The 15,235-nt window shown below is 42.1% G+C and overlaps 1 protein-coding gene across 1 annotated transcript in view; it reads left to right on the top strand.

Annotated features, from left to right (window-relative positions):
* Window positions 1–15,235, top strand: part of CDH26 (cadherin 26) — a 51,219-nt gene that overhangs the window by 20,274 nt on the left and 15,710 nt on the right. Inside the window, exons 6-12 of the mRNA XM_058563406.1 lie at window positions 932–1,098; window positions 1,296–1,424; window positions 3,125–3,310; window positions 4,572–4,840; window positions 11,480–11,622; window positions 12,860–13,099; window positions 14,442–14,663. Coding sequence (XP_058419389.1) covers window positions 932–1,098; window positions 1,296–1,424; window positions 3,125–3,310; window positions 4,572–4,840; window positions 11,480–11,622; window positions 12,860–13,099; window positions 14,442–14,663 — 1,356 coding nt within the window. The remainder of the gene's footprint in view (window positions 1–931; window positions 1,099–1,295; window positions 1,425–3,124; window positions 3,311–4,571; window positions 4,841–11,479; window positions 11,623–12,859; window positions 13,100–14,441; window positions 14,664–15,235) is intronic.

Here is a 15,235-nt window from a genome sequence, read left to right as displayed (position 1 = left end):
TCTACATACTTTTTTCATCTTTATCAGAGTACAAAATGTGTATATGTATATACGAAATATTTACACATAGATGGGCGTGTTTTTTTATAAGTGTATGTTTAGGAAATTTCTTTTTAAAAAAACGGAACTTTACTGTTTGTAACCTAACAGTATTCTCCTACAGCACCCTATTGCATAATATTTTATTTTATGGATCTGCTTTAAGGTATTTAACTAATCTCCTTTTGTTGGACATTAATGTTTTGTTGCCACATTTTGTTATTTTCACAAAATATGCTTCAGTGAATATATTTGAGCTAAATCTGTGTCCCATTCAAGCACTATTTACTTAGCTAAATCCAGAGAAATAGAATTGCTAGTTCAAACTGCACACATGATTTAAGTATTCCAGTTTATTCGTCTACCAGCAACATGTGAGAGGGCCCAGTGTATTGTTCATCTTTGATTATTAACTGCTTGAACATTTTTATAGGTTTGTTGGTCATTTCTATTCCTTTTACCAGTTGCTTCTTCCTTTCTTTGTCCATTTCTGTTCGTGTTTGCCATTTCTCTCCTTGATTTTAACCTCCTCATTCTATATTAAGAATGTCTGTGTCTGCCGTTTACATTTCAAATACGTTTTCCTGGTTTGTCTTTTCCTCTTTGATTTTGTCTGTAGTTTTTGCCACACATTTAAAAATCTATCTGATCTATCAATTTTGTTCTTTAAGTCTTCTGCATTTGCAGTCATGGTTAGAAAGTTCCTCTTGACCTTATGACTACTTAAATATTCCTCTTTATTTTGTTGAGTATAGCTAAGGTTCCATTTTATATTTAAATGTTTAATGCATTCTGATGTACGCCCCAATGTCCTTTAGCAAAGAAACATCCTCCTACTGGTTTGATAGGCTGCCTGAGGCCAATAATAACAATTGAAAAAAATTCTTTCCAGGTCAACCTATTTTTCAGATGTTAACAGTTGATTTGGATCAAGAAAATACTCCAAATTCTCAAGTCCTTTATTTCCTTGTTTGTCAAACGCCGATACTGAAACAAAGTGGCTTCCGGATTGACCGTATTAGTGGAGAAATACGACTCTCAGGATGCTTAGATTATGAGGTTATGTGGATTTTATTATTTCAAAAAAATGAAATGTGTTCTCTATCTCTGAGCCTCAGACTTAGGATTTACGTTTGCAATGAGAAACCTTCTATGGCTAGACTTGCTATTGAAATTGGTAAAATGGAATATTTCTTTATTACTATTTCGCTGTCCTGTATTTGAAGGGCTTAACTTCCCTTTCTTTCCCCACATAGACTGCTCCTCGGTTTACACTACTGATTGGAGCGAGGGATTGCGGAGAACCACCGTTGTCATCCACGGCCACAGTGCATGTCAACGTGCAAGATGGCAACAACCACATGCCCACATTTGCTCAGGAGAACGTAAGGCACCTGGGCTGCCTCGAATTCCAGTCCCGACATGAATGGCCCCCAAGTCCTAGGCTCACATTTGCTGAGGGAACCGCCATATGACCCTACATACATGTAATTCTGCAAAATAGCTTAAACTAGAATCAAGAAGTTGACCATATTGATATATAATCATTTGAGAATAGTCACATGAGCTCATATTTTTTACTACTTTATGCCAGAAACTGTGCTAAGAACCTTTACATGCATTATTTCATTTTTAATTGTTGGAACTACCACGTGATTTCTGTTTTATAGATGAGGACACCGAGGCCTAGGGAAGATGGGGAATCCACGCTCACTCTGCATCAGGGTTTCTCAGCTTCTACACTATTGACATTTGGGTTGGAAAATTCTTTGTTGGAGGAGGCTGCCCAGTGTATTATAGGATGTTTAGTGCAGCCCTGACCTCTACTCACTAGTATTCCCCAGTTGTGACACCAAAAATGCCTCCAGACATTGCCAAATGTCCCCTGAGGGGCAGAATCGCCCCTGGGTGAAGAGTCTAGACCTGAGCTTTTCACACAACCTTCAGGGCTCTAGCATAGGAAGATGAGCAGGTGGGCTCTGGCCTTGCCTCCTCGGCTTACCTGATTTATATATCGGGGGTCCACATAGGATTTCACACTCTGCAAGACCCCCAGACTTGAAGAAAGTGTTGAAATCCACCGTGTGAGGCCAGTTTGGAAATACCGCACCACTTAAGATATGCTAGACTGCTAACAGAGAAGATAAAAGCCACTCAGGATCTGCCTCCAATGTTTTATTTTTTAGTATTCCACATGAATTTTTTAAAGAAAAATATCCATTGTATTTCTGTCTTTCTCCTGACCTCTCTCAATGAGGCCTTTCCTGACAACCTAGCTAAATCCCCAACTCACCCCCTCAACATACACACACTCAGTCATCAGCTCCCTGGGGGTGGGAATTTGCCTGTCTCGTTCACAGCACCTAAAACGGAACCTGGTACATAGCAGTCTTTGTTGAATAAATAAATGCTACAAACACTTATTTTTCAAAAGTGTCATTTAAAAGAAAATTTTTAATTGTATAAACCAAAGCTGAAATGTTTTCAATGAAAGTACTTCACCAAATAATATAGAATAACTGAAAAATACTATTTATTATGTTTGAGCCTTGTTCCAAAATCCTTCTCTGGCTTGGTGAAAAGCTGTGCTCTCAAAAGTAGGCTGGAAAAAATATACGCTATTATTTTGATGTGCTTGTCGAGAGAAATTATCTTGTCACCAAAAGTATTGAGTGAGAAGCCATTTTAAAGATCTATATGTGTTAGAAAAATGATCGCCTAAATCTAAATAACTATAAGAGTTCTATTTTAGGAGAAGAGCTAGGTTTTTTAGGCAGCATAAACTGGGATGTGTATCATTATTTTTAAGATTCTTAGAAAAATAGTGCATTGGGTTGGATTGAAGAGTACTTTTAAAGTCATTCAGCTGTAGACACGAGGTCACAGGGAAAAGGGATGAGGTATTTGTTATTGATGCTTGTTCTGCTGTATCAGGCAGACTTTCAAATCCCTTGAGGTCCAGTTCAATAACAAGAGAAAGATCAGGTCGTTGTGCTATGGGCTGAAATTTTCTCTCTTTTTCGCTTTCTTTTTTAATTGTGTTTCTTTATCTCTATGACATGGAAATGATGATTGCCTCTCTCAGTATGAGATTCAGATTTCCGAAGGCCAAGTCAGCCAGAGCTTGCTGCGTCTCCTGGTCCAAGATGATGATACGCCGCTTACGTCAGCTTGGAGAGCAAAGTTCAACATATCGAATGGCAATGAAGAGGGACATTTTGACATTTTGACTGACCCTGAGACCAATGAAGGGATTTTAAATGTCATCAAGGTACAGCCGTAATGAATGCATACCAGCCAGGTGGTCACAGATGTTAAGGCCCCTTTCTGCAGGATTCCTAATAACGAAACAGGAGCTGGCCTCGGTGAATGCTGACTGTGTGCTGAGCACATTGCATGCAGTATGTCATGAGTCCCCAGGGCACCCACTGAGGAAGGCAGGGCTGCGTCACGACTTCTGCCATGGGCCCTTGACCCTTTTGCTTTGTAGCTCCTCCCACCAAAATAATATCAATATTAAAAATTATTTTTGGTACGACTTTAAGTACTTCAACATCTAGTTTTTTTTTTGCTTTAGACAAAATTTAATAGATTTACATAGGCCGCAAAATGTTTCTTTTGTTCTGATGTGATAAAAATATTTAAAACATTTTCTCTAACCCTAAGAGTTCATTTTTTTCCTTCTGCGTTTAAAAGAAATTAGAACATTTGCACGGGCCGGTAAAAGTATTGTGGGCCCCTGGCACTTTGCCTGCTGTGCCTAATGGAGAGTTTGCCCTACGGGAAAGTATTATTTTCTCATTTTACTGATAAGGAAACCAAAGCCCAGAGAGTCATTTTCACGAAGTCACACAGCTGGAGTAGGGGCTCCGACTGGGGCAGTCTGACCCCAGTGTCTTTAGTATTAATTGCTCTCAGCTAGCCTCTAGAATGGCCAGAGCCTCTGGTGCAGTGCAGGTGACTCAACCTGGGGATCAGGTTCAAAGGCAGACCTGAGTTAGTCGGTCTGGGGCACGGCCGGAGTTTCTGCCTGTCAGTGTAACAAGCTCCCAGGTGATGCCAATGGGTTGTGACCGTGCTGTGGATAGCAAGGCTCTGTAGATACTCTACACTACATGCCTGGGGTGGAATTTTCCAAATATTCCTAGCTTTTCAATTCTTTTAAGTCACTGACCACTTTGTACCCTGAGTACCTCTGATCATTAATATCTATATTTCCCTGAACTCCCCTGATTTTTTTGCAGCAGGATTGTCACATTAATGTTTCACTATGTTATGGTTTTTGTTGCATTTTTCATTACCCTCTGATGGATAGTGGCTCTTTTCAACCGGGAGAGGGGGAGAAAAAAAAACTCCATAAATGATTTGAAAATGGGCTGACGACTGTCTTTTGATCATTATCAAAGACAATGTAAATAATAAATGAAGTGCAAAAGCCACAAGCTCTGGGTGTGCAGTGATGATTCCTGCTGAGCTTCCTCCGGCCAGAGGAGCAGCAGGTGCTAATGAAATCCTCTCTCTGGGGCTCGCAGCCTTTGGATTATGAAACCCACCCAGCGCAAAGCCTTGTCGTCGCCGTGGAAAATGAAGAGCTGCTCTTCTCCTGCGAGGGGGGCAAGCTTCAGAAGCCAAGGAAGGCAGCGGCAAGCGCCACCGTGAGTGTGCTGGTGACGGATGCCAACGATCCGCCGGCCTTTCACCCCAGGAGCTTCATCGTCAGTGAAGTTGATGGCGCCAGGCCTGGAATTCAGTTGGGAATATTTAATGCTGTGGATCCAGACAGAACTGCCAGCCAGATAAGGTGAGAAGAGAGGAAGGGGAAGGGTTGTTTAAGCAGAATTAGCCACATACTCAAGAGGATTCCTGTTGGAAAAGTAGCTCCTTTGATGTGCTCATGAGGCTGAGTTTTTCTCAGATCTCAGTTATGAAAATACCAGAAGCCACCAGGAGAATACCCACTGGCCCAGGTTCAATGCCTTCTTCCTTCTGTAGTGGTCTCTGATCCCACCAGGTGGAATTTACCTGCTCATTTCCTTCTGCACTTAGCATACATCTCTTTTATTGTCTTTTTCTTGTATGAAAATAATTTGTTATGTGTTTCTACCTCCCTCTTTACCAAAGGTTGTAAACTGGCAACCCTCTGGCTTCTGGGCAACAGAAGTGTTGTTTGTTAAATTGTGGTAAAATATACATACATAAAGTTTGTCATTTTTAAGTGCACAGTACAGTGGCATTAAGCACATTCACATTGTTGTGCAATCATCACCACCATTCTTCTCCAGAACTCTTTTCATCTTGTAAAACTGAAACTCTGTACCCATTAAACAACAATCCCTTATTTCCTCCACCCCCAGCCCCTGGCAACCACCATTCTACTTTCTGTCCCTATGAATTTGACTACTCTAGGTATTTCATATAAGTGGAATCATACAGTATTTGTATTTTTTGTGACTGGCTTATTTAATTAAGCATAATGTCCTTAAGTTTCATCTATGCTGTAGAATGTCAGAATTTCCTTCCTTTTTAAAGCTGAATAATGTTTCACTGTAAGTATATACCCCATTTTGTTTATTCATTTATCTGTCAATGAACACTTGGGTTGCTTAGTGTTTTAAAAAATAAAGTTGCCATATTCCCCAGGAAGATTGATTATGACAACTCTAGTTTTAAAAACAAAATACTTGAGTTGCTTAGAGTTTTGTTTTTAAAAATAAAGTTGCCATAATTCCCATGAAGCTGGCAGCGTGGGAAGCACCAGGAATTGGTCTCCCCACCCAGACAACAATTGCTCTAGCAGACTCTGATGTACCTACCTTGGAACTCTGGAGTCTGTTGAAGGGTTGCAACTTCCAGGGAAGACTCAGAAGGTAAACTGCAGTTAATTTTAGTCAATTTCAGCTCTTAGCACACTAGCAGCTACCCATCCCCCACCTCCAGCCATGTAGTAGGCAGCTGTGCATGTGTTCCTGGAGTAGTTTGCAGAGTTTGTGGGAGCCAGGGTGGGCAAAAGGGACCCTGTCCTCCAAATGTCTGGGATCTGTACTCTAATTGCTGCTTCCGATCACAGAGGTGCAAAGAGGTGGCAGCCCTTGTTGTTGCACCTCCCCTCCATTGTTGCAAGCCCCTCACCCTCCGGTTGAAGTGACTTCCAGTGAATTTAAAGGATCAGTGCCTTTCCCCGCCCCCTCTTTATTTTTCACTCTTTCCCCTTTCAGGAGCCAGCCATTAAAGACTAGGACATTCAAAAATGACTGCATAAGTGGGGAAAATTACAAAGTGATCATGCATGCCCAGGGAAAGGAATAGAAAAGATCTGAGAAAATATTAAGTTTTCACCTCAGTTTGATCCTTGGCACTGAGAAAGCCTACAACAATCAAAAAAACAATAACAAAAACAATAAGAAAAAACAGCAAACCTTGGGGAAGGGAGAGAATCTGATTTCCTGAGTTGCCACATTATTGGATCCAAATTTCCAGTGTTCAGCAAAAAATCACATATAAAGAAAGAGGAAAGTATAGCCCATTCAGAGGAAAAAAACAAATCAACAGAAACAGTCCCTGAAGAAGCCCTAATGGCAGATCTAGTAGACAAAGACTTGAAAACAAGTGTGTTAAAGATGCTTAAAGAACTAAAGGAAGACATGGAGAAAGTTAAGAAAATGTGTGAACAAAATGGAAATATCAATAAGGAGATAGAAAACCTAAAAAAAAACAAGGAAGAAATTCTGGAGCTAAAAAGTGCAATAACTGAAATGAAAATTTCACTAGAGGGATTTAAAGGCAGATTTAAGCAGGCAGAAGAAAGAATCAGTGAACTTGAAGATAGGACAATGGAAATTATCAAGATTGAGGAACAGAAATAAAAAAGATTGAAGAAAAGTGAACAGAGCCTTAGGGACCTGTGGGACACCATCAAGCAGACCAAAATACACATCATGGGAGTCTCATAGGGAAAACAGAGAGAGGAAGGGACAGAGAGAATATTTGAAGAAATAATGGGGCTGAAAACTTCCCAAATTTGATGAAAGACATGAATATAAACATCAAGAAGCTCAAAGAACTCCAAGTAAGATGAACTCAAATATGCACACCAAGACATATTATAATCAAACTTTCAAAAGCCAAACAAAAAGAGAGAATCTTGAAAGCAGTGAGAGGGAAGTGAATCATCATATACATGGTATCCTCAATAAGATTATCCCCAGATTTCTCCTCAGAAACTTTGGAGGCCAGGAGGCAGTGCGCTGATATATTCAAAGTGCTAAAAGACAAAAACCTGTCAACCGAGAATCCTATATCTGGCAAGACTGTCCTTTAAAAGTGAGGGAGAGGGGCTGGCCCAGTGGCGTAGCAGTTAAGTTTGCATGCTTCGCTTCAGTGGCCCGGAGTTTGCAGGTTTAGATCCTGGGCACGCACTGATGCACTGCTTGTCAAGCCATGCTGTGGCGGTGTCCCATATAAAGTAGAGGAAGATGGGCACGGATGTTAGCCTAGGGCCAATCTTCCTCAGCAAAAAAAAAACCAAAAAACAAAAAAAGGAGGATTGGCATTGGATGTTAGCTCAGGGCTAATCTTCTTCCCACACACACACAAAAGTGAGGGAGAAATTAAGACATCCCTAGGTAACAAAATTTGAGGGAGTTCGTGACCACTAGACCTGCCCTGGAAGTAATACTCTAGGGAATCCTGTAAGGTGAAAAGAAAAGAGACTAAACAGTAACTCGAAGCTGTATAGAGAAATAAAGATCTCAATGAAGGTAAATACCCGGGCAATTATAAAAGCTAGTATTATTATAAGAGTGGTTTGTAACTGTACTTTTTGTTTGTTTTGAGCATGATTTAAGAGACTAAAACATTTAAAGAAAAAAGAAATTATGAGTGTAAAAGCTAGTACTACTGTAACTTTGGTTTGTAACTTCAAATCTGGTTTTCTACATAACTTGGGAGACTAATGCATTTAAAAGAATTACTAGTTTATGTTTCTGGGCACGCAATGTATAAAGATGTAATTTTGTGACGCCAACAATCGAAAGGGGTGGGAACAGAGCTGTAAAGGAGCAGGGTTTTTGTATGTTATCGAAAGTAAGCTGGTATAAATTCAAATTATAGAGTGTTATAACTTTAGGATGTTAAACGTAATCTCCAAGGTAACCACAAGGAAAATAGCTGTTGAATATACACAAAAGGAAAATAGAAAATAACTTAAACATTTAACTACAGAAAATCAACTAAACACAAAAGAGGGCAGTAATGAGGGAAATGAGGAACACAAAAGTTAGGGCACGTAGAAAACAAATATTACAATGACAGAAGAAAGTCTCTCATCAGTAATTACTTTACATGTATATGGATTAAATTCTCCAATCAAGAATGGATAAAAACACATGATCCAACTATATGCTGTCTGTGGAGACTCACTGGAACTCCAAAGACAGAAACAAGACACCATCACCATATACAAAAGTTAACTTGAAACAGATCAAGGACCTAAATGTAAAACCTAAAATAATAAAACTCTTAGAAGAAAACATAGGACAAAAGCTTCACAATACTGGATTTGGCAATGATTTCTTGGATATGACACCAAAGGCATACGCCACAAAAGAAAATATAGTGAAATTGGACTTCATGAAAATTAAAACATTTTGTGCCTCAAAAACACTATCCACAGAGTACAAAGGCAATCCACAGAATGGGAGAAAATATTTGTAAATCATATATTTGATAGGAGATTAATATCCAGAATATATAGAGGACTTCTAAAACTCAACAACAAAAAAACAACCTGATTTAACAATAAAGGATTTGAATAGACATTTCTCCAAAGAAGGTATACCAATGGCCAATAAGCATGTAAAAGGATGCTCAACACCACTAATCATTAGGGAAATGCAAATCAGAACTATAGTGAAATCCCACCTCACACCCATTAGGATGAGTACAATCAAAAAAACAGAAAACAACAAATGTTGGTTGGGGTGTGAAGACATTGGAACCCTTGTACTCTGTTGGTAGGAATGTAAAATGGTACAGTTGCTGTGGAAAACAGTATGCAGGCTCCTCAAAAAATTACAAATGGAATTACCATATGATCCAGCAATTCCACTTCTGGGTATATACCCAAAAGAATTGAAAACAGGGTCCTGAAGAGATATTGGTACACCCATGTTCATAGCTGCATTGTTCACAATAGCTAAAATGTGGAAGTAACCCAAGTGTCCATTAATGGATGAATGGATAAGCAAAATGTTGTATGTACATGTAATGGAATATTATTCAGCCTTAAAAAGGAAGGAAATTTTGCAATACGCTACAACATGGATCAACCTTGAGGACATTATGCTAAGTGAAATATGCTGGTCACAAAAAGACAAATACTATATTATTCCTCTCATATGAGGTACTTAGAGTAGTCAAAATCATAGAGACAGATTCAGAGTAGAAGGGTGGGTGCTAGGGGCTGGGGGAGGGGAGAACGGAGAGTTAGTGTTTAGTAGGTATAGAGTTTCTGTTTTACAAGATGAAAAGAGTTATGGGGATGGATGGTGATGATTGTTGCACAACAATGTGAAAGTATTTAATACCACTGAACTGTACACTTAAAAATGGTTAAGATGATAAATTTCATGTTATGTGTATTTTACCACAATAAAAAAAGAAAAAATAATATAGTTGCCAGCATTTAAAAATCAAGAGATTGTGCTACCAATCTAAATTATCTGGATGTTCTTGAAAAACAGAAAGATTTGGCATCACCAGGCCTGTGTCCCATGGGCCCATGATCATCTAGGGCACAGTGGGGGTCGTATGTCACGCCCCTTTGAGAGACCAAGCTCAGCAGTTGTCCCCAGTCCCCATCTGGCCAGCTTCACTCATTTCTGGCGCCTGCTTGACCCCCATGAGTGCTTGAGTTTGAGCTTCTCAACTTATACATTGGGAAGAACCAGACTTCATTTCTTTTAATTGCCAATTCACTGCAGAGTGATAATTCTATAGAGTATTAAAAAATGAATTATTAGAAAAATGATTATGTACTTGGGGATCACAGCAATGCCATTGAGTATAAAAATTTCCCAACACTTGCTCTCAAAATCAGAGGCTGTAAGTAGTGGTTGTCCAACTACAGCGTGAATCAGAATTGCCATGAGGGCTTGTTAAAATGCACATTGCTGGGCCCCACTCCTGGGGTTTCTGATTCTGAGGTCTGCAGTGGGGACTGAGATTTGCATTTCTAACAAGTTCCCAGGTGTTGCTGATGCTGCTGGTCCACGACCTCACTTTGAGAACAGTGATGTAGAGCCCGTGTCTTATCCATTGCTGTATTCCTGTCTCTTAATATGGTTGGCTCATAAGTAGATCTCAGAAAACGCTTGGATTTCACTGAAGTCATGAGCTAAACAGTCTACTCACTTTAGCCTCCCATATTACCTTTTCCAAGACGTGAGTTGAGTGTCCTTTGTGACAGAGCTGAGACAGGACCTGGTGAGCTGGCTTTGTTTAGTGTGCTCGGTTCCGTCTCGTTCAGTGGAGCTACTTCTCATGCACCAATTTGCTGGGAGAGGCTGTCTTCTGCTCTGAGATGATCCACAGAAGAACTCTTGAGTTTCTACCCCTGATTTGTAAACATACAAAACCACTGTTCTTCCAAGGCACTTCTGGAATTTGCTCCGCGAGTTGAAGCAGTGCATGGAAAAGCTTTGGTCCCTTTAAAAACTGTGACCTGTCGAACATCAGAGAGGGATAGATGCTGACCCTTTTCACAGCCTTTCCCAGTGAGGAAGAGAAGGCATGGGAACCTTCCCTTCTCTGGCCCTTTTGGGGGTCTCTACCTTTTCTGTTGTTTGCCCCTGGGTACAGGAGGTTCCCTCTGTGGGTCTCTCAGCAGGCAGCTGTGCTTGGCAGCCCAACATGGTTTCAATGGATGCCATCTGATTCAACAGGTCTGGGGGAATTCTGGAGGGCTTGGCATGCCCCCTATTAAAATGGCACCAGGCATGCACACAGGTGAGGGGGGATGTAGAAGACCTCTTAGACTGACTGGGTTACCCATGTGTGAATCCTTTGGGCTCCAGGGGTAATCAAGGCCTACTCTTCTGTTTCAAAGGCAGGTTGGTTTTAACACTAAGCTACCAGGCCCTGTAGGCAACTGAAGTTTGGTTCTTTTCCAGGGTGAAATGTTTTCCCTAAGATGGGCAAAGTTGGGTGAAGCCCCACAAGGCCTGGACACAGTATTCACTGAATATCGATTTGACACCCTGATGGAGTCTTCGGGCTGAAACATTCCTGTGCCTTCATCAAATTCATAAACACTCTTGACTTAATTCTTCTTAGAATTTCCTACATCTCTTGTGATAGGAATTGTATCTGCTAGGATATGTTTTGATTTGTCTTTTGATGTAACTTTTTAATTTTAAAAATTGCCTGTGTTTCCTTCTACAAGATATAAACTGGTTCATGATCCGGCAAATTGGGTCACCATAGATGAGTGCTCAGGAGCAGTTATCACCAGAGAGCAAATTGACCGAGAATCTCCTTATGTAAATGATAGCTTTTACATAATCATCGTTCATGCTGTTGATGATGGTAAGTGTTTATCCAAAATTGGGGGGAAAATATGTTTTCTTGCTTCCTAAGTGAAAATAACACCAGAGTCTTTCAGCACAACTGGGAAAAATATAAAAGAAACCTTTTTTTATCACTGTGCATCCATACTGGTGATTATTTTTGATGATAATTCTTGAAATGGCAAACGAGGGGCCAATGCCATGGAAAGAAGGGCAGTGTTTGTTCAGAAGAGACGACTAAACTGATGAGGAAGTCGCAATCAAACCCAATGTCCTTTTCATCGGTTCATAAGATAATCCTTCAGCTCTTCATCAAAGCCAGTGTGTGTGATAGATATTTAGCACAGTCTCCCTGTACTTGGAATGGCTTATAAGCTCAGGTAAATGTGCCTATATGGGACAAATTTGTCATGAACCAGGATCAGTGGTTTTATAACCGTGTTTCAACACTTTCCTCTACAATCTCCCAAGGCTGAACTTTTAAACCTACCAAAACACAAAGTTGAATAAATAAAAACTTTCAAATAACATTAATAATCATATTTAAGAAAAATCTGTGAGTTAAAACCCGGGTTCCAAGGATACGTAGCTGTATACTCGCATTTGTATAGTTAACTAGTAGAACGTTGGTTAGGAAGGTGTTAAATCTGTGTCCCTAATCAGTTTTAAGTGAGGAGAAGGAAAGTGGGGTCTGTCTTCCAGGGTCCCATGATTCTGTTATGGATGGTTTCACAACTGGCATTTTTTAAAAAGTTAAACTTTTATTTTGAGAGAATTGTAGGTTCACATGCAGTGTTAAGACATGATATCGTGGGATCCCAAGTTCCCGGTGCCCAGTGTCCCCCATTGGTAACACCTCGTAAAACCGTGGTACCTCTCACCACCAGGACATTGACATGGACACAGTCAGGATGCAGGACATTTCCACCCCCATCAGCCCTGTTTCCCTCCTGGCCCACCCCCTCTTAACACCTGGCATGACTGACGTTTTAATTTATTCTACCTGGTTCTACACATGATCTGAGGTGGCAAGTGTTTTGTTAACTTACCCCAGCCAGATATTCTGAATTTTCAAAAAAGCAAGAAAACAGATCAGGCGCCTACAGTAAAGCTTATGGATTTGAAAGGGAAATGGTTTCAGTATTTCAGTGGAATGGTCCTTTTCCTCGGAGGCTGAGAGAGCTCATTTTCCTGGGGTGTGTGCAGGGACCAGGCTCTCTCATTGATAGGCAATCCTTCCTGGAACCCCTTACAAGGTCTCCCGCCGCAGACTGGGACGGGGACCCTGACGCTCTTCCTGTCTGACGTCAATGACAACGCCCCAACTCTCCATCCCCGTTCCCGGTACGTGGAGGTCTGTGAGTCTGCAGTGAACCAGCCCCTCGTCATCGAGGCCGAGGATGGCGACCTGGAGCCCTACTCGGACCCCTTTACCTTTGCATTGGACGATGCTGGGGGAAACGCAGAAGACACATGGAAACTGGGGGAAAATAGAGGTGAGCATTTGTATTGACCAGGGATAAAGGACTGAAAATGACAGAACCTTGACTCAAACAGATTTAGGCAAGAAAGGAATTTATTTGCTTTTGCAACTGAGAAAGAAGCCAGGTAAGCTGGTGTTCCAGGAGAGCTGGGTCTAGGTGCTCAGAGGACATCCCTGGAAGCCTGTTGGTGCCTTGGCTCTGCCTTCCTCTGGGTTCCTTCACTTTCAGGCAGGCTCTCCGCTGGGAGCAGCAGGTGCCTGCTGGGAGGCCCTGGACTCGTCCTGGCACCTGGCAAGAAGATTTATATCACCCAGTGGCTTGGCGATATAAACGCCTGCCCATCATTGTGGGTGAGGGTTGAGAGGGCAGATGTGCCAGTTGGCTGGTTCTGAGCCCACACCTGGACCTAGTAGGGATCTGGGCTTAGCATCTCCTGATCCACATGGGCTGAGAGTTCAGGAAGTGTGGGCTCTCCCAAAGGAAAAGTGGGGTGGTATTACCATGAGGAACCACTGGCATCCACTTCAACATTCTCCTTTGTGCTTCTGTCAGTGGGTCTGGGGAATGTAGCGTGTTTTTTAGTTGAAACTGTGACTCATGTTTACAGTTCCCAGACCCAGAGTGTGTAGTAAAGCATTGAACCTTACCCCAAAAGACCTCTGGGCTTTGCCCTTGGCTCCTGGGAGGTGACCTCTAAGCCTTTGGAATGTCCTGCCTGATAGGAAGGAGTGTCTTTATTTACATGGGGGTCTTACGGGGGTGGGTGATAATCAATAGGAACAATGGGATTTAGGGAGGGGCCTTTGTCATGTGGGTATCAGTCTATCTCTGGAGGGGCTGGAGACTGAGGCCAGCCATGTGGGCGGCTAACCAGGTTTACATGACCAAGCCCCTTAAAGACTCTGGATGCAAGGCTCGGAGCTTCCCTGGTCGGCAGTATTCCATGCGTGTTGTCACTTGTCAATGCTGAGAAGTAACGCTGTCCTGACCCTGCTGGAGAGAAGAACTGGAAGCTCTGTGTCTGGTGCATCTCTGGACTCTGCCCTCTGTGCTTCTTCCCCTGGCTGATTTTAATCCATATCTTTTGGCTGCAATAAACCACAGCCCTGAGTATATAGCTTTCAGTGAGTTCTGTGGCTCCTAGAAAATTATCAAACCCAAGCCTGGTCTTGGGAACCCCTGAACTTGCAGCTGGTGTCAGAAGTGAGGGTGATCTTGGTGACTGTTCCCTCCAACTTCACAGTTGGCTAACTTTCGTACAGAGCCTTGGCACATGGTAGGCCTTTAGTGAATGTGTGCAGAGTAGATGAGCAAGTGAGGAATTGATGCATGCAAGATCCTTTTCCCTTTGCAGGTCGGTCAGCTGAGCTTTTAATGTTGAGAAGCCTCCCACGAGGTAACTACTCAGTGCCGCTTTTCATCGGAGACAAACAGGGACTTTCCCAGAAGCAGACTGTCCATGTGAGGGTCTGTTCCTGTCACAGTGGAGTCACATGTGCGGAGCACTCAGTTGCAGGAGCTGGGCTTCTCCTGGGCCCCCTCGCCCCTCTCTGTGCAGTGTTCATGGCTCTGGCAGGTCAGTGGTCTGGGGAGTGGTCCTGGGGATGTGACTCTTCTCCCCAGGCTGTAAGCCAGGGGTGTGGAGTCCTCTGGGGTGGGGAGCAGATGGTGGCAGAGATCAGTAGGATGCCTGGAGAAGGACCTCTAGGCTCATCAGAGTGCCAGACTCAGATCAGAGGTTGCCAGCCTGGTCAGACATGCTGCCGTCTGGCAAAAGCAGCTTCTACTCAATGAGCAGCAGTTAACAGCCATGGAATCCATAGAGGAACACTGTCTAAGGATGACCCTATGGTTTGTAATAACGCTGGGGCAGGAATATACAGATGTCTACGCTCCTGGGCTCCTGGGCGAAGGCTAATAAGGAAGCTAGATTTTTGAACCAGCAATACGATGTTACTGGTTGCATGGTATTAATCAATCAATTCAGCAAATAGGTATCTGGCACCTATTTCTGCCCCGAGCTGTGCTAAATTTACAAAGTTGATTAAGACACAATTTGACCTTGTCGGTTCATGGCTGAGTTCTAAGTTAACAAACATGATCCTGTTTCAACATTGGATAAAGACGAGCTTGTGCAACCCATTTCTC

The sequence above is a fragment of the Diceros bicornis genome, chromosome 19 (genome assembly GCF_020826845.1).
Source record: "Diceros bicornis minor isolate mBicDic1 chromosome 19, mDicBic1.mat.cur, whole genome shotgun sequence".
Taxonomy (NCBI): Eukaryota; Metazoa; Chordata; class Mammalia; order Perissodactyla; family Rhinocerotidae; genus Diceros; species Diceros bicornis.
Note: the sequence above shows the minus strand (reverse complement) of the source record. Positions and strands in the feature narration are given on the sequence as shown.